Here is a 24,082-nt window from a genome sequence, read left to right as displayed (position 1 = left end):
GGACGGAAGTGGAACCCTTGGGCATCTTGGCTGCAGTGGTGGTGGTGGGGGGACGGGGATCCACACCTGCCCAGGTGACAGACACTGCTTAGAACGGAACACACACCCGGAAACGAGTGCAAGCAAAGCTGGGGACTTCTGGAAAGGACCGGTGACTTGCAGGCAGCCACTCTCCGGGTTGTGACAGTGCGCTGTAGTTCTGTAAATGTTTCCGCTGGGCAAACCGGGGCAAGGCGCGGTGTCTCCTACGACTGCATGAGAATCTACAATTGTGTCCCCAAACGGAAAGAGCCAGCAGCTGTCCCGCGCGGCGCGGGGCCCTTCCCACGCTCCCAGGCCCCCAGGGAGGGCTCGGTCCCCACGAGGCCGTCGGTCTGTCCGGGGCCCAGCAGGCCCCCGCCGGGAGCGCGCGGCGGCGGGGCGGGGCGCGCGGCGGAAGTGACGGCGGGCGGGCGGGGCGCGCACCTGGCACCTGGGCGGCCGGGGCGCCGGGCGGCGGCGAGACGCGCGCGATGGAGGCCGAGAGCGGGAGCTCGTGGGCGCTGGGGCTGCTGCGCACCTTCGACGCGGGCGAGTTCGCGGGCTGGGAGAAGGTCGGCTCGGGCGGCTTCGGGCAGGTGTACAAGGTGCGCCATGTCCACTGGAAGACGTGGCTCGCCATCAAGTGCTCGCCGAGCCTGCACGTCGACCACAGGTCAGGGGCCGGGGCGGCGGAGGGTGGTGGTGGCGGGGGGCGGGGGTGGCGCCGGGGCTGCGGCTTCTGCCCTCGCGGCCACCCTGCGAGGAGCGGCCCGGGGCCGGAGGGCGGCGGGAGGGCCGGGCTGGGCAGGGCCCCGCGCGGCTGCCTTCTTCGGGGGACATCGGGGCCCGCGGCGCTCCCCGAGCTGCCCCGGGCCGTCGTGCCCCGGTGGCGCTGGCTCTCCCGGGGCCCCCGCTCGCCGGCCAGCGCGCCTCCGGCCGGGGCCGCTGCGGGCGCTGCGGGCGGTACGCGCCCCGGGAGAGTGCGGGGCGGGCTTCGGGCTTGGCGAGTGGAGCGGGGCTCGGTGCGGCTCTTTGTAATTGACGTGCGGGCACAAATTGCTGTAAGACCGTAATTATTTCGGTCGGAAGCTCCGGCCTGGCCCGGGCGAGGCTCTTCGGCCGACGGCGCTTGCGCCTCGGCGACCCCCCTCCCTGTTTCGGGGGCCGGCCGGGGGCCCGGGGTCTCGTTCCCGCAGCGCTTCCTCGCGCATCGGATAAATTCCTTGAGCGGCGGAGCGTGCGGGAAAGGGGGCCTCCCGCACCCCACCTTCCCGGTTCAGCGCCGGGAAGGCACCTGCCCCTCGCCTCCCCAAGAGGGGCGCCTGAGTTAAGGAAGGCGGTGAGAAAGGGCGCAGGGCCGCCGCCTGCTCGCTAGGGGGGCCGCGGGCGCGTAATTTCTGGGGGCAGGGGAAGGAAAGAAGGTCTTAAAGAATAGCTCCTTTTTAAAAAAAAGATTACCGTTTCCTGTTGCATGTTAATAATTTATATGTGACCTTCCGATCAGCACGTTCTTAAGTAATTTTATTTTTTATATCAGTGTTACAAGCTACTCAGAGGATACCTTTTTCTTGTTTATCTTTTAATGAACGTTGTGTTCCACATGCAAGTTGTATTTGGATTCTCCACGGAGAACTCGCTTACGCAGTCAGGGGACACGCCAGCTCAGAAGAGGTGGCCTTTTAGTCCCCAGTTTAGCCTTCGCTCTCCCAGAGACACTCCTTACTGGGCCAGTGTGCATCCCTTGTTTTCCCGAGGCGTGGTGGCGGTGTTTATCACAGGTGGCTGGGAGGGGGCCGGGGAGAGGCCTGGAGCGTGGTGGGCCCTCCTTGGCAGCCCGGGACCGACCGCCGGTGGCCCCACTGCGGGGGAGACTGTGACAAAGAGGCCCCCTCGTGTCCATCCTGGGGGGAAGATGGCCAGCGGAAGCTTTCAGCTTCTGCTGTGAGCTTCACACCCAGTGCTTCCCGAAAACGTCAGTGTTTTCGGGAAGGGTGACAAGTGCCATAAAAATACTGCGGGCTCCCAGGTGAGGGCTGGCGGCGGCCATGCTCACGTCCTCCCTTCACCAGCCTGGGACCCGGCGGGCCGGGAGGGGCGCTGGTGGGACCACGTTGAAATCTCCCACCGCCTGGAATGCCGCTTTCAGGCTCTGAGAGGCCACACCCTCCAGAGGGGCCCTGGCAGGGCTGGGGGCCGTTTCTCATGGGGTCTGCTCATCAGACGTTTCTGGCTGCCTCACCAGCTGGCATCCGTGGGACCCGTCCCTGTTTTCCAGCAGCCTCGTCGCTTGGGTGGCCTGCTTAGAAGGAGGTTTCTCCACTTGAGGCGGGCCACTTCGGATATTGCATAGCCTGCTTGAAAGTGTTTTGTCCTTACCTGGGAGCCTTTCCTGCCCTGCCCCAGCTGGGCAGGTGATGGCTTGTCCTGGGCGGGGAAGTCGAGGTCACATCACCCAGCAGGAAGTGTCTCGCCTCCTGCAGTTCGCCTGCAGCGCTGGTGGATTTCGGTGACTGGGGAGAGGTCTAAACCCGCTCTTTGCAGGGAGGTGGGCTCCCTGGGTTCATCGTGTTTGGTCGCAGGACCTGGTGGGGACAGGGCTGTGCTGTCCTGCTGGCACCCAGCCTTGCGGCGGCTCCAGGACCTTGGAATCCTTGCCTGGCCACACCCCTGGCTAAGCGCCGGCTGGGTGAGCTCCTTCCACCCCCCACCCCTCACCTGCGAAGTGTCCCCACGAGTATGGAGTAGGATTTTCTTGGGACCCCTGCGTGCCCCCGCTGCCGAGCCCGCAGCCCCTGCCCAGCTAAGACTTGCCTCCCATGTCTGCCCTCTAGGCCGCCCCCCAGGGCGAGATGACAGATGGGAGTTGCTGGCCACGGCGTCCCCTTTGTTACCTGCATGTCCCTCGGGGCAGCTGCGGGTCTCCTGGCCCCAGCTTTGAGGTCACACCTAGGCAGCCTCTGCTTCCCAGCATCCACGGGAGCCCCCATTTCTGTTCAGCCAGGACTCCCCCGTCCCCCAGGCACCCATCGTGGCTCCTCCGGTGGAGAACTTGGCTGAGGGTGCCTTTGGGCAGTTTCATCGCAACACCCCACTTATCCACGCTTCCCTGCTCCAGGGGGGCTCAGGTCTTGGGAGGAGCTGGTGTGGGGTGGCTTCCAGGAGTTGATGCCTGGCTGACCTGGCGCGGGGTCCCAGGGCCTGGAATGGCGCCCGTGACAGGAGAGAACAAAGCAACCCCCTCCCCCTGCTGGCTAAGAGGAAACAGAATAACAAAGTCCTGGCGGCGGGGCACCCGGGGAGCAGCTAATGCGCAGGCTAGTTGGGGCCAGCCTGAGCTCAGCCGGCCTTTGTAACTCCAGAGCCCTGCAGGGTTTTAAAAATAGCAGTGTGGGAACCCCTGGAGGCTCCCTGGGAACGTAATTGGCACTGGCGGAGAGGCCCCAGCTAACATGATTAAAACGCTTTCCCGCTGTGTTTTCCCAAAGGTGGTTCCCAGGCCTGTCCTTCTGAGGCGCTCTTGGTTGGGGGGCTCCCAGTGAGCTCCTACTGCTCCCCCACCCCCACCACCTGGCCGCTGCTCAGGGCTCACAGCTTCTCTGGGTTCCCGGGGCCCCATGCTTCTTTTTCTCTTTCCAGAAGAAAGGATTCCAGACAGGGAAGTCGCGGCTTTACAGCCTATCTAAAACGTGTGCCCCTGGCCTTGGCCTTGCCAGTGGCCAGTTGTCCCCCGCCTGGCATCCGGAGGGCGCCCTGGGGGCCCTATCTCAGTTGCTGCCCTGAAGCAGAACCTGGAACCCTTCCCAGCCAGCAAAGACGCAGCTTTGAAACGGTTGCAGAAGAGAAGCCCCACGGCACCCTCTTGCCGGGTGGCGCCTGTGCCTTAGCCTGTCGCCATGTGCGTGTTGTGCTTTAATTAAGGCCGCGGTCAGGGAGTCCTGAGGCCTAGGAATGTGCATTCCACTCAGAACAGTGGAAGAGGCAACCTGGGGATGGCGCAGGGGGACCCAGAGTTGGCCCCAAGGTGTTCCGTGGCGTCCGCACCACCCCCGCCCCGCAGTGCCGCTTGGAAATCTCCCCAGTTCTTAGAATATTAGTCATCGTGATAAATCCTCAGCTCCTTTTGTGTGGCTGTCAACCCAAACCAGAACCTCCGATTAGAGGACGGGGTTTTGGGTCGTGGTTCTTACGGGGTAGTTGCCGTCGGCGGTGGCCTCTGCAGGCAGCGCTGCGCTGGCGGTCGGGGAGCTGCTCGCCGGGCTGCTGGGGCCCTCCCTGGCCCCCGGAATTGCAGAGCCTGCAGTGGGCCAGGGCTGGGGCCGCGAGCCGGGGCAGGGCGCCCAGGGAGCGCGGGCACCCAGCCATGGGAGAAGGGGGCCGAACCGCGGGCCCCTTGCTTTGGCTTAGTGGTTAGTACGCAATAAACCGAGGGACCCTTTTCTGTGCGTGTGTGCCAATCTGAACCAAAAGCAGCCTGGGGAGGTGAGGTCGCACCCGGCACCCGACTGCCTGGCGGGTGCCTAGAAGCACCCTACTCCGTTGTCCCGCAGACCCCCACAGCCCCCACCCAGGTCTGCCCAAAGGCCTTTCTGAAGGACCTGCCTCCAAGAAGGCGACTTTGCCGTTTTGTCCCTGAAAGCAATGACTGCTTTTCCACCAAGGTTTAAAAAGTGTGGTCAGAGAATCGGGACATTTCTGCCATCCCTTAGAAGACGTCCCGGCGCCCTCCAGCAGGGTTGTTTTTTAAATAAGGTAAATGGTGTCTCTGTTTGATGGAGAAGGGCAGGGGGCGGGTTGGCAGGCGTGAGGCCTGCCAGGCGGCGTGCCCTGGGGCGGGTGGAAGGAGACGGTAGCAGAGCCCACTTGTTCAGCTGCTCCGCCCTCTCAGTTGATGCTGCTCCCAGGGTACATGTTTCCTCCAGGGCAGGCTTGGCTGGAGGGTGACTCCCAGTGTCTGTTTAAGGTGGAAGCGGGCGCCTGGCTGGTGGCCAGGCGGCGAGCCCCGGGCTGGCCGGCGCCTCCGCGCCCAGGGGCCTCGACACGCTCACGGCGCAAGGGGCTCCCTCTGTGGCCCCTGCACGGGGACCCGGGCCGGGCACGTGGCCCAGTGCCCGCGAGGGCACACCCACACCAGTGGGGGGGGGTGGCAAGCTGGCTGCTCGTTTGTTGATGTGTTTTGTTGTTTTTAATAAAAGCAATAGGAAACAAATATAAATCATATAACTTTTTCTATTACTGTAGCTGCAGGTTTACCAAAAAACATGTAGAAATTACAGTGTTCCCACGTCCACCTGCTGCCCCACAGTTTTCCCGTAGTGCATGGACTGGGCCATTTGTTAGAGTTGATGAGCTAATATTATGACGTTATTAACGGAAGGCTGCTGTGGACATCGGTGTGCCGATATCTGTCTGAGCCCCTGCTTCCAGGTCTGAGGGGTATGTACCTAGAAGTGGGATTGCCAGGTCGTGCGGTGATTCTACACCTAACTTGCATTACCACCCACACTGCTGCTTAATGCAGCATTAGACAACGTGGCAGCTGGCCCTGAGCCCGGTGCAGCAGCATCTGCACCTGCTGATGGCAGAGGTGGCGGCACGGCCGGGTCTTTAAATGACAGGTGTCGGTCCAGAGCCCTGTGTCTTTCCAGCTGAGAGCTGGACGTATGTAGACATTTTCTTTCTCCTTATCTGGCCCATTTCTTTTAAAATGGGGCCTGCAGGTGCCGTCCAGCCCCTGCCCTTTCCCTTGTGCAGATGCCTGGTTTGGGGCTGGCGGTGACCCGGCCGGAAGTCCTGGGCCAGGGTTCCACAAACCGGAGGTTCTCAGAAGTTTCCCACTGGAGGGAGGGCGGAGCTCCTCAGCCCAGGCCTGGCGGGGGGTTCCTCCCGAGGGACCCCCAAAGGCCGCTTCTGTGTCTTGTGGGATCTTGCTCTCCATTAACTTGTCACTTGACCGAAGTGCTGAGAAAGCAAGCCACGTATTTTTATCTCGGAGTAGTTTAATGATTCATTCCCGGTACCTGTTCTCACTTGCTCCTCTCTCCTGCCACATCTGGGCATCGGGACCTCTGGTGCTACCCCCAAAGGATGCCACGTCCCCCCAGACTTCTTCCCCCCATGTCCAGCTGCCAAACCCCTTGGGCTGGGCGCCCCCCTCTTCTCTGCTGTTCCCACCCACGTCCGCACACAGATGCTGAAATTCACCTTGCCTCATCACCCCCTGGTGGGATCAACTCCAGAGCTCTTCCTGTGGCCTTCAGGCCCCCTGGGGGAACCAGACTCGTAGCCTCCTGGATGTGGCACGTGCTGCCGCTCATTTGGGGTCGGACCTCTTCCCGGGGCCGCGGCTTCCCTGGAGCCCGGGGACCCCTTGCCCGCTGCCTCTCCTGGCCTCCATCAGGCCCCCCTTTCCCCCTCACAGCCCCGCAAGTCCCTCCACGCTGCTTAGATTCTCTGGCAGCACCTGTTTTGGGGGTGCTTATCCATCTGCTCCCCTAGAAGGTAAACATCCTAAGGGCAGAGGGCTCGTCGTCATAACTGCCACCCGTGGAGGGTGCTCCTGTGCTTGTCAGGGGTGAATTTTAATGAGAAAAGGTTTAAGGTAAAGGCAAAGTGAGTGTGGGAGTATGAAGTCGGCTGCAGGCTGTGAACGTTCACTTTGAACCCGGCTGAAGATGCAGTCACTCTGTCTACACCGGGGTCCTCAGGTGCGGCGCTCGTGCCCCTTTGGGAAGGGTCCTTTGTGGTGGGGGCCGTCCCGTGCCACGTGGGATGTCGAGCCCCCACCCGGGTCTCTACCCACTAGATGCCAGTGCCCCCCCATTGTGACAACCCAGAGTGTCTGCAGGTGCCCCTCCTGCTACGAGCCGCTGCCCCCCCCCCCCTGGAATTGCACCCCGGGGATACCGAGAAGCCCCTTGTGGGCACTCCCCTGTGGGGCTCAGCACCCAGCGGCAGGAGCCGGGCTGGGGGGGGCGGGCAGAGAGGGTGAGGGCTTCTTCCCAGCGCCAGGCGTGGGCACGGGATAGCTTCGGCCACCCGTCCTCCTCGCCAGCCGGCGTGTTCTAGACTCGGGCCTGCGGAGCGGTCTCCCCTTGATGGTGCAGCTTTGGGTTCTCCAGGAGCTGGGGACGGTAGGGCGGTGCCCAGTGGTCTCCTTGCAGCTGCCGCAGGCACGGGGGGCTACCCTCTCTCCAAGGGAGGAGGCTGCACCCATGCACCCAGTTTCCAGGAAGAGCCCCTGGGCCTGCGACCAGCACATCGCGGCTTAGGGATGGGCCCGCGCTGGGCTCTGCGCTCCGAGGGAGGCTGCGGGGGCTGCCCTCGCTGCCCGCGAGCACGACGCCGGTGCTCCCCAGCCCCGCTGGCATAGGTAAAGTCTCCCATGCATAGTTCTGGAGGTTTCCTGTCGGGAAGCTTCTGGAAAAGCAGTTTCCATAGCCCAGAACAGGAGCCAGCCTCGATGTCAAGGTGGTCCTGTTTGAGAACTGCTGACCTAACCTGTGCCTGTCCAGTACGGCCTCCTGGAGCTGAGCCTGCTTTCTGACCTCTGGCCTGAACGCTATCGTGGGCCGCTGGGAGTCTCCCCTGTAAATGTACCCCCTGCCCGGGGGTGTGTGAGCTCAGGCCAGAGTCCAGAATGAATCTTTAAGGCCTTGTGGGCCACGCAGGCTCAGTGACAAGTGCTCCGCTCTGCTGTTGCCCCCAAAAGCAGCCACATTCTATACATCGGTGAGAGGGCAAAGCTGCCTTCCACTAAAACTTTATTTACAAAAGCAAGTAATGGCCTGGGTTTGCCCCCCCTGCCCCGTTCTAGTGTGCAGACCCCTGCTTCAGATTCAGGTTGTCGCATTAATTCAAGTGTGAGTTTGTATCTAGGGCCACCAAAACATTGGACTTAAAGGCAAAGTGGGTTCCTAGGAGAGATCATTAGTTGCCCCTTTTATTTGGAACTGAATCCTCTCTTCCTTCAGCCCACAAGAAGGGGTTGTGGGCCTCAGCCTCCAGGCCCCACAGCCACAGGGCTGTGAGCTGGTGCAGGTACTCCCTAGGTATCCAGGTAGGCCGGGACTTACTCTCCTCATTTATCCCAGCCCCAGGAGGCATAGGTGAACGACCTTGGGGCGAAAGACTCTGAAAAGGCCAAGAACTTAATTTTGTGACAGTAAGAATAAAGTGGGCTCCACGTGTGTGCGTTGTGGGAAATTTCTCAGCTGCCGGCGCTGTGGTCGCCAGGCCAGGGGGCTGCACGGTTGCTGCCTGCTCTTCACGTCTCCGCCCTTGTTTCAGGGAGCGCATGGAGCTCCTGGAGGAAGCCAAGAAGATGGAAATGGCCAAGTTCCGCTACATTCTGCCCGTGTACGGCATATGCCAGGAGCCCGTGGGCCTCGTCATGGAGTACATGGAGACGGGCTCCCTGGAAAAGCTGCTGGCCGCGGAGCCGCTGCCGTGGGACCTGCGCTTCCGCATCGTCCACGAGACGGCCGTGGGCATGAACTTCCTGCACTGCATGGCGCCGCCCCTCCTGCACCTGGACCTCAAGCCGGCCAACATCCTGCTGGATGCCCACTACCACGTCAAGGTGGGCCTGGCTGGGGGGGCTGGGCTGCCAGGGGCAGGGGCCTGGAGTGCTGGGGGCCCAGGAGTGGCCAGGCGGGAGAGGAGACGGTCCTCTCGGGGGGGAAAGAGCTTACGCCAAAAGCTCTTTTTGGCGCCAGACTCTGGGGTCCCCAACTTTGTCTGGTTGGTATGAACACTACGACGTGTGTGATTGGGAAGTGCTGGTGTGCAAACCCTGGTACATGACCCTAAATCCTGGGCCCCCTGGAACAAAAGGCTATGGGTTCTGGTTTTCGTGAATGTTCTCCCGAAATCAGAGTTGGGAACCAGGCTGGCTGGGAGGTCTGCACCTGACGCTGGTTTGGAGCTTGCGGAGTCTATTTCCCCTTGGCGATTTCAGGGGCTGGGGTGAGGGGCGGGCATAGGGGTTCCTCTGAGATGGAGGCTGCAGGGTGTCGTGAAAAGGGGCTGTGAGGAGGGGGCTTGCTTGACTGTCCTCGCAGAGGGGAGAGGCGGGAAGAGCGTTCTAGCCAGGCTTCTGGCTTAGCTGAGCCCCCAGCTATTCCATCAGTGGGCAGAGGCCAGAGCCAGGTACTGCTGCCACCCCCCGGACCCTTGATTTTCCCACCCAGCCTTGCTGCCCACCAGCGCTGTGGTCCACAGCGAGCGCCTAGGGCACGCGGCCACATGGGCGGAGCACGCATGTGTGTGCACGGCGGGGGTCCTCCGGGGGCCCTGGGCTTCCTGCTGTCAGGAGCCGGGGTGCGGGCTGGAGGGGGGCCAGGGGCTGGTTTGCTGGAATTCTGGCGCCGTCTCCAAGGCCGCGGCTGCCTGGAAAGGCTTTTCTTCCGGGGAGTGGTGGACTGAGCAGCAGCAGGCCAGGCCCGGACCGGAGCCTTCTCCCTTCCAGCGCCCCTGCCTCTCTCCTAATAGGTCACGTGGCGCATTTGGGGGGGACAGGGTGTGGCCCTCAGGACCCCCGGGGGACCTTCCTTGTAGCTGTCGCCCTGCTCTGTCACCTGGGTGGGGGTGCGGGGGGGCCAGGGCCTGGCTCGGGCCGCGGGAAGCCTGGGGAGCAGGCAGGCGCTTGTCAGAGTAGAGAATATTCTTTCCCAAAGCCGGCGTCTCGTGTTCTCCTTGGGTCTCCCCGGTGCAAGTAAGAGCAGGAGCCGAACACTTGCTCACTGAGGGTCTGACCAGACCCTGAGCCCGCTGTGCAGTTTCAGGGTCCCCTCTGGACCTTCTCGAGGGCAGTGCCCTCGTGCCCTCTCCTCACAACTGCCTGCGAAGGCCCCGGGCTCCCGCAGTTTTAACGGGCGGTGTAGATTCCCTGAGGAAGGTCCCTGGGTGGCTCAGAGGAGCCGAGCGGGCTTCGTGGGAACCCGCTCCCCTGACAAAGCAGGTGACAGGAAGTCAAGCCAGGGCCCCGGGGGTGGGCTGCCCGGGCTGAGACAGGCTTTAGTCACCATCGCGCAGCCCCCAAACAAACAGAGCTGGCTTTACGGAGCCTGCTGCTTTTATCCTTAGAAGTAGCTCGCAGAGGGCATGAAGGACAGTGGGGGCAGCGCCCTGGCCCCCAGAGAGGTCGCTTCAAACGCCCTGTTTTTATTGGCCTTTGGATTTCTGTTTTGAGTCGGCGATATTTGAAGCAATTCCACTCTGTTAATCTGGAGTCTTGAAATAAGTTCCCAACTTCCTGTCCAGACCACCTTTCTGTACTTGTGATGAGAGAGAGAATTTTGCGGCAACCACCTGCATTGTGAAGTCTCATGTTTTGAAATAATCAGGAAACACACTTCAAGTTAAAAGACAATAACTCGGCTTTACATCTAGGCAGCATTTGTATCTCTGGTTTGCCCGGAGCAGATGCTGTTCTAAGGGACGGATGCACGAGGGGCCTGTTCTCCTGTGGCATGGCTCGCCTGTCCCTGGAAGGTCCTTTGACTGGCCTGGGCCAGCAGGGCTGGGGCGTCGCAGGCCCACCCTGTACACCTGTTGGCACTGAGCCCCAGCATTACTGGGTCAAAGCTGTGTGTGAGCGAGCGTTTGTGAATCAGGCCGTGTTTGCTGTTGTAGGTGGTGGCAGCAGCTGTGGCCATGGCGGCGGCCGTGGCCGTGGCAGGGCTCAAGGTCAGGGGAGGAGCTGGGCAGGCCTGTGAGAAGGCAAGAGCCCCGTCCAGAGGGGCCGAGAGAAATCCAGAGGGACAGAGGATCCCCGGAGCATCAGACTGTGGCTGTGCATTTTGATGCCGGAGATTTTATGTAGAATTCCTGCTGTTTTCACCAAGTATGCTTTGCAGAGGCCGGTTATGTCTGAAAACAGCAGGCGGAAGTCGCGGCCGTCTTTTCTGACGTGTCGGGGCCGCTGCAGTTTCTGGGGTGGACCTTCCGCTGGGGACTGGTTTTGAGAGTTCGGCCCTGCCCTGCTTCCCGGCTCTGGCTGCCTTACGGATCTGCAGCATCGGGGGGCGGCGGTGCATTCTGGGGGAGCTGCAGTTTCCTTAGCAAGGTGGGGGGGTTCTTGGTCGCCGTTGGGGCTTGGAGGCCACAGAACAGGAAGCGAGGGTCCCGGAAAGGCGCCTAGCCTGCGCCCCCTGCGGCCACACGCTCAGGCTCAGCTCGGGGAGGATGGAGCCGGCGGTGCGAATCCTCCGGCAGTGCAGATGGGAATGACGCCGGGCCCCGGGCTCCCCTCGTGGGCTCGGCCAGCACCCCGGTTCATTGCTGACTCAGCTCGTTTCCTAGCGCTGCATCGGGTGCTAGGGATGGGGCCCGGGAACTCGTCAAAAGGCTTAAAATCTCACACACGCCGCCGGCTTCAAAGGGGTCCCTGTGACAGCAGCCGGGGAGCCAGAAGGCAGCTTGCCACGGCAGGTGGCGGGTGATGCTGGATTTCTCGGGGGCACCTTGGGTTCCCGTTTCCCGGCCTCTGGAAGAGGGGGCAGCCTTGTGGGCCTTGGAGCTGCAGGGGTCGTCCCTGGGTGCCTCTCGTGGCAGGGCAGGGCAGGCGGCAAAGACACATCTCCGACCCTCTGCTGGGATGCAGCTGGGAGGAGCAGCCGGCAGTGCCAGGGCCCACGTGCACGGTGGGGGACTGTGGCCAGCCCAGGGTGCGTGGCGTGTGTTTTTAAAGGGCTTCTCGCAGTGTTTCTCTTTAAAGAACCTGCTGCCGCTTGCGGGTGCCCCAGCCAGCTGGTTGTGTAACTGGATGCCTGTCCCTTTGGCTCTCACCTGGGCTGTCACCCACAGTGGCGGCTTGGTGACTGATGGCTGTAAGGTTACAGCCCTTGAGTTCTTTCTCCCAGTGAATTCCTTCTTTGAAGCATGATCTTTAAAGCTTGTCGCTCCACGCCTCTCTCCTAAGCCACCTCTGCCTCCTGCCTGCCCCGGGGCAGGACTCCCTGGAGAAGAGCTGCACAGGTGAGGCTGGCAGGTGCTCCTGCTGGGCCCTCCGGGGCAGGCTTCCTTGGCGGGCCACCCTCATTCTCCTCTGTCAGCGGAGCCTGTGCCCCCAGACCCCGCGGGCTGCGAAGGGGAGACGCCCCGGAGCTGCCTTGCCATCCCACTGCATGGAAATGCCGGTCCCGTTGGGCCACGGGCAGGGGCGTGCCCCGACCTCCTCCCGCCTGCTGTGTTGCAGATTTCCGACTTCGGGCTGGCCAAGTGCAGCGGGCTCTCGCACTCGCACGACCTCAGCGTGGACGGCCTGTTTGGGACCATCGCCTACCTGCCGCCCGAGCGCATCCGCGAGAAGAGCCGGCTCTTCGACACCAAGCACGACGTGTACAGGTGTGTGCGGCGCCCCTCTCCCCTCACCCGGGACGGGCCCCTCGCGGGTGGGGCCTATGCGCCTCGCCGCCTCGTGTCCTGCACGGCGGCTTCTGGAAAGGCCCCTCGTGCCTGTCACGTGGGGTCTGGGCCGAATGAAGGCTTGGGTTGGGGCTGATTTAGCCGGTGGGATCCAAGAGACACGTCCCCCCGCCCCGTGAGTGCTGTCGGGCTGAGCTGCGGAATTCGTGGTTGCCGGGAGGGCCTGCCCGGCTCCCATTGGCGCGGAAGCCGTGGTGCTCTCCGGAACGGGGCTCTGGTGGCCCGTCTGTTGGGAGAACCTGCGTGCCACGTGCCCGCGGGTGCACATGCCGGCGTGGAGGTTCAGCCTCTCCAAAATTCCGTCTCCGCTGGTTGGCGGCTCACGCTTCCTGGGGACACCGGCCTAGCAGGGGCTGCTCTGCAACGGACGTCCTCTTCCCGTGGTGGAGGGCCAGGCGCTTGGACCCCTTGGAGGGGAGGGCGGCGAGTGCGGTGCCCGCGCCTGGGGCCCCCCTGTGGCTCTCTGTGACCCTGACCTGGAGCCCCAGTCCGTCGAGCCTCTGCCTTTTTCCGTCACCACCTGCCTGGCAGGCGTCCCGGCCAACTGGTTCGGTGGTAAATGCTGTGCCCAGTGGGGCCGCCCCCCAGCCGGCTCAAGATACTAGTTGCAGCTGTAGCATCTGGGGAGAGAAGGCAGGCCCCTGTGTACTGTCGAGTTAAGACCAAACTTCCCACCTGCAGGTTTCAATTAATGTTAAGTGGAAAATCCTTGCTTCTCCCTCAGCAGCCCTCATGACTGGTGGCTTGAGCTTTGGACTCTCGTTGGTGTGTGTTTCATCCCATCAAGCTCTTTTTTGGTATATATTCCAGAGTAATTGGTAAAATATATATCATTTCTAACAGCCAAAAAATGATTTGGGGGCATTCTGCTGGTAGGCCCCCTGAGGTTTTCTGTGCATTTTCTTTGAGAAACCTCTGAATGCTCAGTGCGCAAGTCACAGAAAGCACGAGACAGGGAGTGTTCTGAACCGGGTCTTGCAGGAATCGAGTCGTAGCCGAGGAGAAGGGGCGGGGACCCGAGTCGCCCATCCACGCGGCCAGCAGAGGTGGGCTGCCGGCCCCTCGGGGACCCCCTCCTCCTCGGGGAGCTCACTCTGCACACGCGCAGCTCGGCTGGGAAGACGCCTGCTGTTGCGTGCTCTCAACGTGCGACGTGGGGGCTTTTCCTTTTTAAAACCCGTGAGGAGCGTTTTGGCATCACTGCGCTCTGTTTTGAAAGACGTGGTGTGGGTCTCTCCCGACGGCGGCCGGGGGCGGGCGGACCGTTCCCGCTGCCCGGCGCCTGGGCCCAGCCGCTCACGCGCCTTCTTCTCTCGCAGCTTCGCCATCGTCATCTGGGGCGTGCTCACGCAGAAGAAGCCGTTTGCAGGTGCGTGGCTCTCCTGTGGTGCGGGGCCTCTCTACCCCTGGGTGGGGGGTGCCTGCATTTTGCCCCCAGGGAGTGCCGGTGACACACCTGTCCCCACGTGGTGTGGTGGCAGAGTCCACAGGGCAGGCCCCACAGCCACCTCCCGACAGCACGCTTGGGGCATAATTTCCCTGCGGGGAGGCGCAGGCAGGAAGGGCTCCGTCCAGGGGATTTGGACAAATGGCACCGTTCTGGTTTTTCTCACCCATGTTAGATTTTCTCCAAATTTTAATGGCTCAACTTAGTTTATTATAAAACTCTAGTACTTTTGAGCTTCACTGGAGAAATATTCCTTTGCTTCCATAGGCTTCTCTGGGCTACCTGTGATAGTTTCTCGCGGGACCCAAAATACCTAAAGATGCAGATTAGACAGGTCGGAGGTGCGGTGTGGCCCAGCGTTGAGGTGCAGACTGGGGCTCAGTGGCGCGTGGGTGCCACCCAGGATGGGATCGGCTGAGCATCTGGGCAGCATTTGAATCCCGACAAAAAGCCCAAATCCGCCCTGATGGCCCACCCCGGCAGGGCGGGCGCTGCTTCCTGCCCCTGTTGCCCTTCCTTCCCCGTCTGAGTGTTTATCTTGTGGTGGCAGCGCGCCAGCCTCACCTGTGCTTGTCTGACGGCCGTGACCTCTGCAGTGGGGTCCAGGGTGCCTTCGTGCTTTATTGCCTGGCAGATAAGGAGTTCAGGGTGCAGCGGCAGAAAGCGGCTCGTGCATTTGGCAGCAGGAACTATTCCCGCCGTTTAGCTTGATGTCATTTTATTTAGAGGCATGTTGGGTTTTAGAATTCTCATCCTGGAAAGAGTGTAGAGATACTTAAGATTGTTGCTCGAGTTGGACCGGAAAGCAGGACGAAGTCTGAGTGACCAGCTCCCCACCCCTCCCTAATGTCTGCCTGCTTCCAGAGCGTTCCCCTGCCCTGCGTGTGCTGGGAGCTGGTTGCAGAGAGTGGGAGGGTGCTGGAGCAGGATGCAGAGTCCCCGTGGGTGGCCAGCGTGGCTCTAGGTTGAGCAGGGAGAGGATTCTGGCCCTTCCCAGGCGAGGTGTGAACTTAGCGGGTGGCCGCCCATAGTTCACGCTGGTGATAAAGCGCGTGCGCCCTGCTCACCTTTGCACGCTCCAGCACTCGCTGCTTCCCAGACGCTCTTAGCCACGGACCCCCACTGCCCACAGAGGGCCAGCGAGCACGGTGCTGCTCCAGCCGCGTGGTGGGTGCGCAGCCCCGCCGTCCGGCCCTGGGTCCCCCGGTGCCGCCGTGGTGACCGTACGCCCTGCCCTTGCAGACGAGAAGAACATCCTGCACATCATGGTGAAGGTGGTAAAGGGCCACCGACCCGAGCTGCCCCCCATCTGCCGGCCCCGGCCCCGCGCCTGCGGCTCCCTGCTGCGCCTCATGCAGAGGTGCTGGCACGACGACCCGCGCGAGAGGCCCACCTTCCAAGGTGAGCGCCACACCTGCCCCCGCCCCGCAGGGGGTCCCGGCCCCAGGGTCCCGGGACCGGCGCTCGGGGGGGGGGGTGGCGCTGCTGGAATCTGGGGCTGGGGGCACGAGGAGTACAGAGCCTGGGACAGAGCAGGTGCGCCAGCGCGCAGAGCCGGGCACGGCCAACCGGAGCCTGGGGTCCCTGCGGCCGCCGCGCAGGCTGGCGAGCCGCCCCCAGGAGCCCGTCCTCTGGTTCTGGTCCAGGTCCAGTGGCGTGTCCCCTCAGTGGCGGCGGGCGGGTGGCCCCAGGCCTTCCCCTGCCTTTCCCTGGGGTCTTGTTGCCTGCTCTGCAAAGTCACTCCTGAGTCCACCAGAACCGAGCATTCCTTTAAGCCAGTGGGGTGGGGAGGGTGGTCTGGGGGCACTTGGTACCCGGAGCCTGGGCGGGGGTGGGGCACGGTGCTCAGTCCTCAGGGCCTGGGGGGGGGGACTCTGTACCCAGGGCCTGAGGGAGGCACGCATTTCCCAGGATGGGGTACCCTGTTCCCCACACCTGCCAGCGGGCACTCCCCTGAACCACGTCGTTAGGAAATTGGAAAACAGGGGTTCCCGCTTGGAGTCTGGTGGGCCTGGGATAGGGAAGGTCCGGTGATTTGCCACGCGGAGGCCCCAGGGCACGACGTGTGGACAGCTCGGCCCGCAGGGAGATCTATGGCGCCTGCAGTGCTGGGCTTGCCCTCTACCACGTGGAAGCTTTGGGGTGCTGTGGGACGACACGGCGGCTGCCGTCGAGGTCAGATGCTGACCCAGGATATACGCGGACATAGCCGTCCCAGGGACATACCCTCCATTGTCTTCTCCCTAAAGAAATCACGTCTGAAACCGAGGACCTGTGTGAGAAACCTGAGGACGAGGGGAAAGGACCGGAGGACCTGGACGGGAGGACCCCGCCGGAGCCCAAGAGCCAGGTGACTGGGGGCATCGGGGTCCCACGCCCAGCCCCTCCCCTTTGCAGAGGCCCCTGCCTGGTGTCTGGCCATGCAAGCCACGGAAATCTACCCCTGGTGTCCCGGGTGCTGGTCCTTCCAGGCGGGGAGCTCCGGTCCACGCCTGCCCCCCGCGCTCTCCTCTGTCTGCCGTTACGCGAGCAGCATGATGCCCGCTCGGTACCCAAGAGCCCACGCTGGAAGCCGTTTGGAGCCCGGGGAGCAGGTGCCCCGGCCGGCTGCTGGGCCCGCTTTAGGGCAGGGTCTGGGTGAAGGGGCTCTCTGTTTCCTTGCTCCCTGGCTTGGGCGGCTGGTCACCTTCACGGCACATCAAGCCTTTGGCCAAGTGTCGCCTGTGTTATGTAATCCTTCCGGGCCACGAAGCCCGGGAGACAGACTTTATGACCCGTGGCTGGTATGGGGTGTGAGCCCCAAGGCCCACAGAAGGCTGGGTGATGAGCGACCTTGACGCACCCAGTGTCTGAACACACGGGCGTGTGCGGGGCTGGGAGCAAAGGTGACCTGGGGAGGCCGGCCGCGAGGAGGACAAGCACACCTGGCCTCAGGTGCTCCCAGGGAGCAAAAGGGCATAGACCCATGAGGGGCGTGCAGCCCAGACACAGCCCAGCCCCTTCCGGAAGGCACTGACCTCGTGCCCCGCCAAGCAGGACTTTAAAGGGGCTGCTGGCGGGCGCCGAGGTGGACGGCCCCAGGTTCAGGCCCGCGGCACAGCGGAGGGGAGACCCCGAGCCCAGTCCACCTCCAGTCCTTGCTGCCCACCACTGTGGACCTTTCTAGATGGGTGAAGTCCAGCCGCACACGTTCCCGCCCTGGGAGTGTTTAGGGCCTGCCTTTGGGTGACGCTACGGGCAGCACCCCCAGAGAAGGCGGAATTCCGGAGCAGCGCAGCGCTGGCGCCCGGCTGCTCTTCCTTCTTCAGGCTGGGTGGCCCCCGGGGGTTCTTTGGGGCTCTGAGCTGGCCCCCTGGCGCCATGAGTGCGGTCACGGTAGTTCCATTGCCTGCGTCCCTTCCGGGCGCCCGCTGGCGGTCTCCCTCCGCCCCTGCCTGCTCCCCCTCTTTGGTTAACCGGGCACCCACGTCGGTGCCGGGGTGGGCCGAGGGCAGCCGGGTCACTGCCGTTGCCCTGTCTCCGCAGGCCGTGCCCGTCTCGGTGCCCTTGAAGCGTGCCTCGGCCCCCGACCTTGAGAACGACTACAGCCTGTCGGAGCTGCTGTCCCAGCTGGACTCGGGCATCTCGCAGACGCTTGAGGGCCCCGAGGAGCTCAGCCGCAGCTCCTCCGAGTCCAGGCTCCCCTCCACCAGCAGTGGCAAGCGGCTCTCGGGCGTCTCGTCCGTCGACTCCGCCTTCTCCTCCAGGGGCTCCCTGTCCCTGTCTTTCGAGCGGGACACGTCACCCGGGGGTGAGCGCAGAGCGAAGAGCGGGGTGTTGGGGGCGGCGGAGCAAGAGATGCGGGCGTCCAGCAGGGTCTTGTCTCCGTTTCCCGAGCCGGTTACTTTTGGGGGTTGGTGGCACGGTCAGCCCACCGGGCACCCTTTTGGAGGTGCGTGCTGGCTCTATTGGGTGTCACGGAGTAGAACAGGTACAAATAGTGAAAATCCCAAGTCCCGTAGGGGGTGAGCCAGGTCCCCCTTGCCCACCCCAGGGCTGGCACCCTTTCCCTATGGTAGATGCCCCCACTTCCTGGACAGTGCTTTGGACACTCCTATATTTCCTTATTCCTGGGCTCCTATTTCCCATTGGCTGTGCATTATAACAGGTTAGTCATCCTTGGGGTTTTACTTTCCTGGTTTAAAAGCTACCAGTTGGGGTGGGGCCATTCTCAGCTGATCTTACCTTTTCAGTGTTCATTTTTATAGGCTTTCTATTTTTTTAGTTTATTAAGCAGTTTCATTGAGATATCTTCACGGACCTAGCTGTTCTCTTTAGCTATACTCTTTTCCTGCCCCAGGGTGCTGGGCCAGGGGCTTGGTGCTCCAGGTACTTCCCTGGCTGCCCAGGGGGGGACAGGGAGGTGCGGCCACACCTGTCCATTGAGGGGCTGCAGCTCCGGCCTGTGCAGCCCTGCAGGGAGCTGGTGAAGGCTGTGGCCTCAGGAGCGCAGGACCAGCGGGCGTGAGAGCGCCCTGGTTAGAAAGCGTCTCTGCGAGGGCCAGGCGGGCAGCACGTCTCGGGTCAGAGGCTTTGACGGGAGGAAGCGTGGAGAGATGAGGTCGGAAAGGACAGCTAGAAGTGAGGGCCAAAGCAGGGGGCCCCGGAAGGAAACAGCGCCACGTCCCGTGGAGAGGCGTGGGAACGTCCCCTGTAGACCTGGCTGTCACCGACACCTTGTCTTTGTGCTTGAGAGGTTAATTAGAACCTTCCCTGTTAAGTCTAGGCCAGCTTCCCGACACAGAGGTCCTCCTACAGGGTGAGTCTGGAGCAGGGCCATCGCGGTGCCCCCAGGACAGGGTGCTTAAGGCTGGGCTACCAGCTGGACAGTCTCTTGCAGCTCCAGGCACCAGCCTCGGGACGTCCATGAGTCTGGGGGCGCCCAGGCAGCCAGGGCTTCCCGCCTCATCTTTTTCAACTATTTATTTTATTTTATTTTTTAATTTATTTCTCTCCCTGCCCCCACCCCCCATTGTCTGCTCTCTGTGTCCATTTGTTGTGTGTTCTTTGCTCGTGTTCTTGTCAGTGGCACCCGGAATCTGTGTCTCTCTTTGTTGCATCATCTTGTTGTGTCAGCTCTCTGTGTGGGCAGCACCACTCCTGGGCAGGCTGCACTTTCTTTCGCGCTGGGCGGCTCTCCTTACAGGGTGCACTCCTTGCATGTGGGGCTCCCCTACGCGGGGGACACCCCTGCATGGCAGGCACTCCTTGCGTGCATCGGCACCACACGTGGGCCAGCTCCACACGGGTCAAGAAAGCCCGGGATTTGAACCCTGGACCTCCTGTGTGGTAGGCGGACGCCCTGTCCACTGGGCCAAGTCCGCTTCCCAAGTTTATATTTAAATGAAGGAGAATGCCCTTTGAAATGACTCCCTGTCGTTTCTCAGCCCCCCCGGGGGCTCTGGCTTTACTGCCTTTATCATGACCCTTCGGTGGGGAGGATGGTTTTTATTTTGCAAAAAAAAAAGCCGCACCCAGGAGGCCACCGAGCAGGGTCCCCGACGCCTCCCCCCGCCAGATCCCAGACCAGATCTAAAATTAAATAATGCAGCACGGACACCCCTTAAATGGTGCCAGGTAAGGCGCGCCCTGGAGGCCCCACAGGTCCCCCGAATGTCCCTGCCTCGGGTCCCTCGGCCGCGCCGGGAGGCCCTTCGGTGGGAAGCCCCCGGCCGACCCCTGCCCCTCTTCTCTGCAGATCTGGGCGCGACGGAGATCCAGAAGAAGAAGCTGGTGGACGCCGTGGTGTGCGGGGACACCAGCAAGCTGCTGAAGATCCTGCAGCCGCAGGACGTGGACCTGGCGCTGGAGGGCGGCGCCAGCCTCCTGCACCTGGCGGTCGAGGCGGGCCAGGAGGAGTGCGTCAAGTGGCTGCTGCTCAACAATGCCAACCCCAACCTGACCGACAAGCGGGGCGCCACCCCACTGCACCTGGCCGTGGAGAAGAAGGTGCGCGGCGTGGTGGAGCTCCTGCTGGCCCGCAAGATCTGCGTCAACGCCAAGGACGAGGACCAGTGGACGGCCCTGCACTTCGCGGCCCAGAGCGGGGACGAGTCCAGCACGCGGCTGCTGCTGGAGAAGCACGCCTCGGTCAACGAGGCTGACTGCGAGGGCCGCACGCCCCTGCACGTCGCCTGCCAGCACGGGCAGGAGAGCGTCGTGCGCCTCCTGCTGCGCCGCGGCGTCGACGTGGGCCTGCCGAGCAAGGACGCCTGGGTGCCGCTGCACTACGCCGCCTGGCGCGGCCACCTGCCCGTGGTCAAGCTGCTGGCCAAGCAGCCAGGGGTGAGCGTGAACGCCCAGACCCTGGATGGGAGGACGCCGCTGCACCTGGCCGCGCAGCGCGGCCACTACCGCGTGGCCCGCCTCCTCATCGACCTGCGCTCCGACGTCAACCTCCGCAACCTGCTGGCGCAGACACCCCTGCACGTGGCCGCCGAGACGGGCCACACCAGCACGTCGCGCCTGCTGCTGCACCACGGCGCCGGCAGGGAGGCGGTGACGGCGGAGGGCTGCACGGCCCTGCACCTGGCCTCGCGGAATGGACACCTGGCCACCGTCAAGCTGCTGGTGGAGGAGCGGGCCGACGTGCTGGCCCGGGGGCCCCGCAACCAGACGGCGCTCCACCTGGCCGCTGCCCGCGGGCACGTGGAGGTGGTGGAGGCGCTGGCCCACGCCGACCTCATCGACCTGGCTGACGACCTGGGGCTCAGCGCCCTGCACCTGGCAGCCCAGGGCCAGCACGCCAAGACGGTGGAGACGCTCCTGCAGCGCGGGGCCCACGTGCACCTGCAGGGCCTCGGGGCGCAGGGCGGCCCCGGGGCCGCGGCCCTCCGGCGGAGTAAGACCTAGCCCGCTGCCCGCCGAGCCCGAGGGCCGCTGCGGGGTTCTTGTTGCGTCGTTGTGTCCCGCTGTGGGGACAGAACAGGGCTGCGCCGGTAGGCCGCCTCGTCTGCGGGCGACTTGCCGAGACAATGGAGGAGCGGGTCGGAGGGCGACGAGGGGTCACGGCGCTTCGTAAAGGCCGGGAGTTTGCCCTTCAGAGGAACTTGGCTGGTGACCCATCGCCGACCCACGGGCCGCCGTCGGAGGGCCGGCGCCGGGACTGTCGTGTTCTTGACGGGGCCACGGGCATCTTCTCTGCCGCTGGGGCGGCCGCCCCTGGAGGGAGAGGAGGTGCAGGGCGAGCCGGGCTTCAGGCTTTGGCACAGTGGCGGGCCGAGGCCTGTTTCCTGAAAATTTGGGGGGCATTCTTATTTTATAAACTACCTTTTGATAGAGGACCCTGTCCACTGCTGTCTTAACCATGTTAAAGATTCTGAAACGTCGTATAGTCTAGTGTGACGAAGTCGCATGAAGTAACAAGGTCGGCTAAGTATTTTTAAAGCAATGACCGTAGAGCTGTTTTATACCTAAATTTGTCTCTCCTTCAAGTCAGTCCCCCCAGGGGACCACTGGTTCATCCATGCTTCTTGCTGCCGTGTCCTCCTTGTTGCATGAAACAGCTGTTGAACTCTAGTCAGGTGTGTACAAGCCATTAAAAACGGGGATTATTATGCTGTAGCCAGTTAGAGACCCAAAACAGCACCATCTCGCTGGGCGAGCCACCTTACCTGCTTGGTCTCTCTCCAGCTGTCATCATTGCAAGGTGGCTGGTTGCGCCAAGTAGTACTGTTTTGGGGTCCCGGGGGAGCTTCCTGGCCTCTGCAGAGGGCTGCGCCATGCCTTGGGGGCTCAGCAAACTGGGGTCACCCTCCCCACCCCCCTTGGACTGTAGGAGACACCCAAGCGTAAAAGGGCTGCTTGTCCAGTTCCATTGCTTCCTGCTGTGCACGTCCTGTGCGACGCCTTCTGAGTACTTTGTTAGGAAGTTGATGGCCGAGTCTGCCCCGGCGCACGAGCACGTGCCGGCCCAGACATGGAGCTTAACGTACTGTGTATGTTCATGTGAATCTGCGTGCTGGATATTTCTTTTCTATGACAGGAAATATCCAAACTGCTGAGAACTGGCTATGTTTTAATATGCCACAGTGTGCTCTTACCGTGGTCTGCTACTGTTGTAGAGAATGCCTGAAAGACAAACATGTTCTGTTGGTGTCAATAAAGTACTCTTCTTGGAAGCCAGCGAGTCCCCTTGTTCTTCTCATGAGCTCTGATGACCTGATTTCTGGAAACGGGAGGTCGAGGCAGGCCGGTGGCGGCTTTACACGGAGCCTCGTTTCCCCGTTCTCGGGCCCTTCCAGATGTGGGATCGCGCAGGCAGTGCCCGTTCTTGTTTTCATGTGTTAGCTTTTGATTTCGAAACAATTTAAAAACTACAGGGAAGTTATAGCAGTACATAGAACTCCCATGAACCCTTCCCCCAGACTCCCACGTGTCTATTTTCTCTCCTTTGCCTCATTGTTCCCTCCCTCTTCATTTATCTGCCTACCCACCTACCAGTCTGTCATCCTTAACATCTGCCTGTCTGTCCATCTGCATCGTGTCTGCTTTCACCTATTGCCTGTCTGTTGGCTGGCTGGCTGACAGGAAGTTGCAGACATTGAGTCCCATTTTTCCTAAACACTTTAGTGTGTATTTCCCAGAAACAAGGACATTCTACATAGCCACAGAATGCCCACTGCAACCAGGGAATTACCGCTGACACAGCACTACCGTCTAATCATGTCTTACTCAGATTTTGCTGAGTGTCCCAATGATGTCCTTAGTGACAAAAACAAAACAGCCCCGATAGGAAATTTCCTCTGCCCTTCTGGTCCAGAGCCACCTGTGGCATTTTGACAGCTCTTCCATCACCTTCCATCCTAGTCCTTAGTCGTCCTTGCCTTTCGTGACCTTGTAGTGGGGGGAAGAACAGTTATCCTGTGGACTGTCCCTCAGTTTACGTTTGTCTAATTTTCCTAATGGTTTGATTTAGGTTATGCATTTTTGGCAGAATTAACACAGAAGCGATACTGCATATGAAGTAGAGTGTGCTTCCCTTTTAAGCCCTTATTTTTATCAGAACAGACTCATGAGTTCCTAGTTAGCCTGTGAGTCATCTGTTAGGATTTATTGTTCTAATTGCCTGAGTTGGCCAGCTGGAGCTGCCATTTTCTTTTTGACATGTCCATACTTCCTGACACAACGTTTCAGCTTCATCTTGTCCTTTTCCCCGGCTCAGCCTTGGAAACAGCCATTCCTCTAAGGAAGCCCACTTACTTTTGGCGGGTAATGGTATTTAGAAACCAAAGTCTGGGCATTTGGTGTGCTCATTGTCCCTGGGCTGTCTGCTCCCAGGTCCTCTCAGTGGGCAGAGCTGGGACGTGTGTGCCTCCGTAGCTTCCACTGTGTGCACATGCACGTCTATTTCTGTCTCCTGTTAGAAACCATGCTTGCACAGCAGTGTCTTCAATTGCAATCCAATACTCCAGGGCTTATTCCAGCCTCGTACCTCCTTCTTCCAGCAGAGAGGAACGTGGTTCCCATTGTCCTCGATGTGTGTGCTCTTTGCCCAACCTCTAGGTGGCCAGTCCACTGCCACACCGGCCCCTCCCTGTGGCAACTGAGCTGCCCAGGTTCCCCTGACCTGCTGTGCCTGGCAGCCCCACCCGCTAAGCTCCCTGGCCCTGCAGAATGACGAATCTTCATAAAAGGCTTTGATGCCAGGAGTCAAAGCCTAGGAACCTTCTTAAGAAGACTGCCATTTGGCTTAACTTTACTCTTAGGCACTTAGGTGTCTGCATGCTTTCATTTTCTGTCTTAGAAGACATACCTGTTTTTCTCCTTTTGCAAAAAATTAATGCATTTTGCCCTTTCCTCTCTGGTCCCTGCTCCGTGCTTTCTCATCCAAGAGCATCTTCTGGCCTGAGCATGACATGAACGTCCACTCATGTGCTGTGAGGTTGCTTGGGTGCCACAGGCCCTTCCTGGGCCCCAGCTGGGAGCAAGGTCGGAGGGGCACTGCCAGCCTTCCCTCAGCAGTGTGAGAGGCACAGAGAATGGTAGGTCCTAGGAGAGAAGTTCTCCCTGGCCGGAGGGAGCCGAGGCTCAGGGCAGCACTTCCATGCCACTGCCTGCTCTGGCCCGGACCTCCCCACTTGCCGTGGCCTTGGGAGTGAGGTCACAAGCAGGCCGGGTGTGGCCCCAAACACTCCCTTGCTGGTGACC

At 61.6% G+C, this 24,082-nt stretch overlaps 1 protein-coding gene across 2 annotated transcripts; it reads left to right on the top strand.

The window, feature by feature from the left end:
• The first annotated feature begins 473 nt into the window (after positions 1-473).
• On the top strand, positions 474-22,053 carry RIPK4 (receptor interacting serine/threonine kinase 4). 2 transcript variants are annotated; one of them, XM_058296272.2, is made up of 8 exons: positions 474-694; positions 8,308-8,599; positions 12,218-12,366; positions 13,767-13,816; positions 15,137-15,295; positions 16,144-16,244; positions 17,420-17,684; positions 19,632-22,053. In XM_058296272.2, the coding sequence occupies exons 1-8, from the start codon at positions 513-515 to the stop codon at positions 20,783-20,785; spliced, it is 2,352 nt and encodes a 783-aa protein (XP_058152255.1). In that variant the 5' UTR covers positions 474-512; the 3' UTR covers positions 20,786-22,053. The 2 variants fall into 2 exon arrangements, with proteins under 2 accessions (XP_058152255.1, XP_058152256.1); XM_058296273.2 differs by lacking the exon at positions 474-694 and adding an exon at positions 4,739-4,770 and having other exon boundaries at positions 19,632-20,887.
• The last annotated feature ends 2,029 nt before the right edge of the window (positions 22,054-24,082 follow it).

Source organism: Dasypus novemcinctus, chromosome 4, assembly GCF_030445035.2.
Source record: "Dasypus novemcinctus isolate mDasNov1 chromosome 4, mDasNov1.1.hap2, whole genome shotgun sequence".
Classification (NCBI taxonomy): Eukaryota; Metazoa; Chordata; class Mammalia; order Cingulata; family Dasypodidae; genus Dasypus; species Dasypus novemcinctus.
Note: the sequence above shows the minus strand (reverse complement) of the source record. Positions and strands in the feature narration are given on the sequence as shown.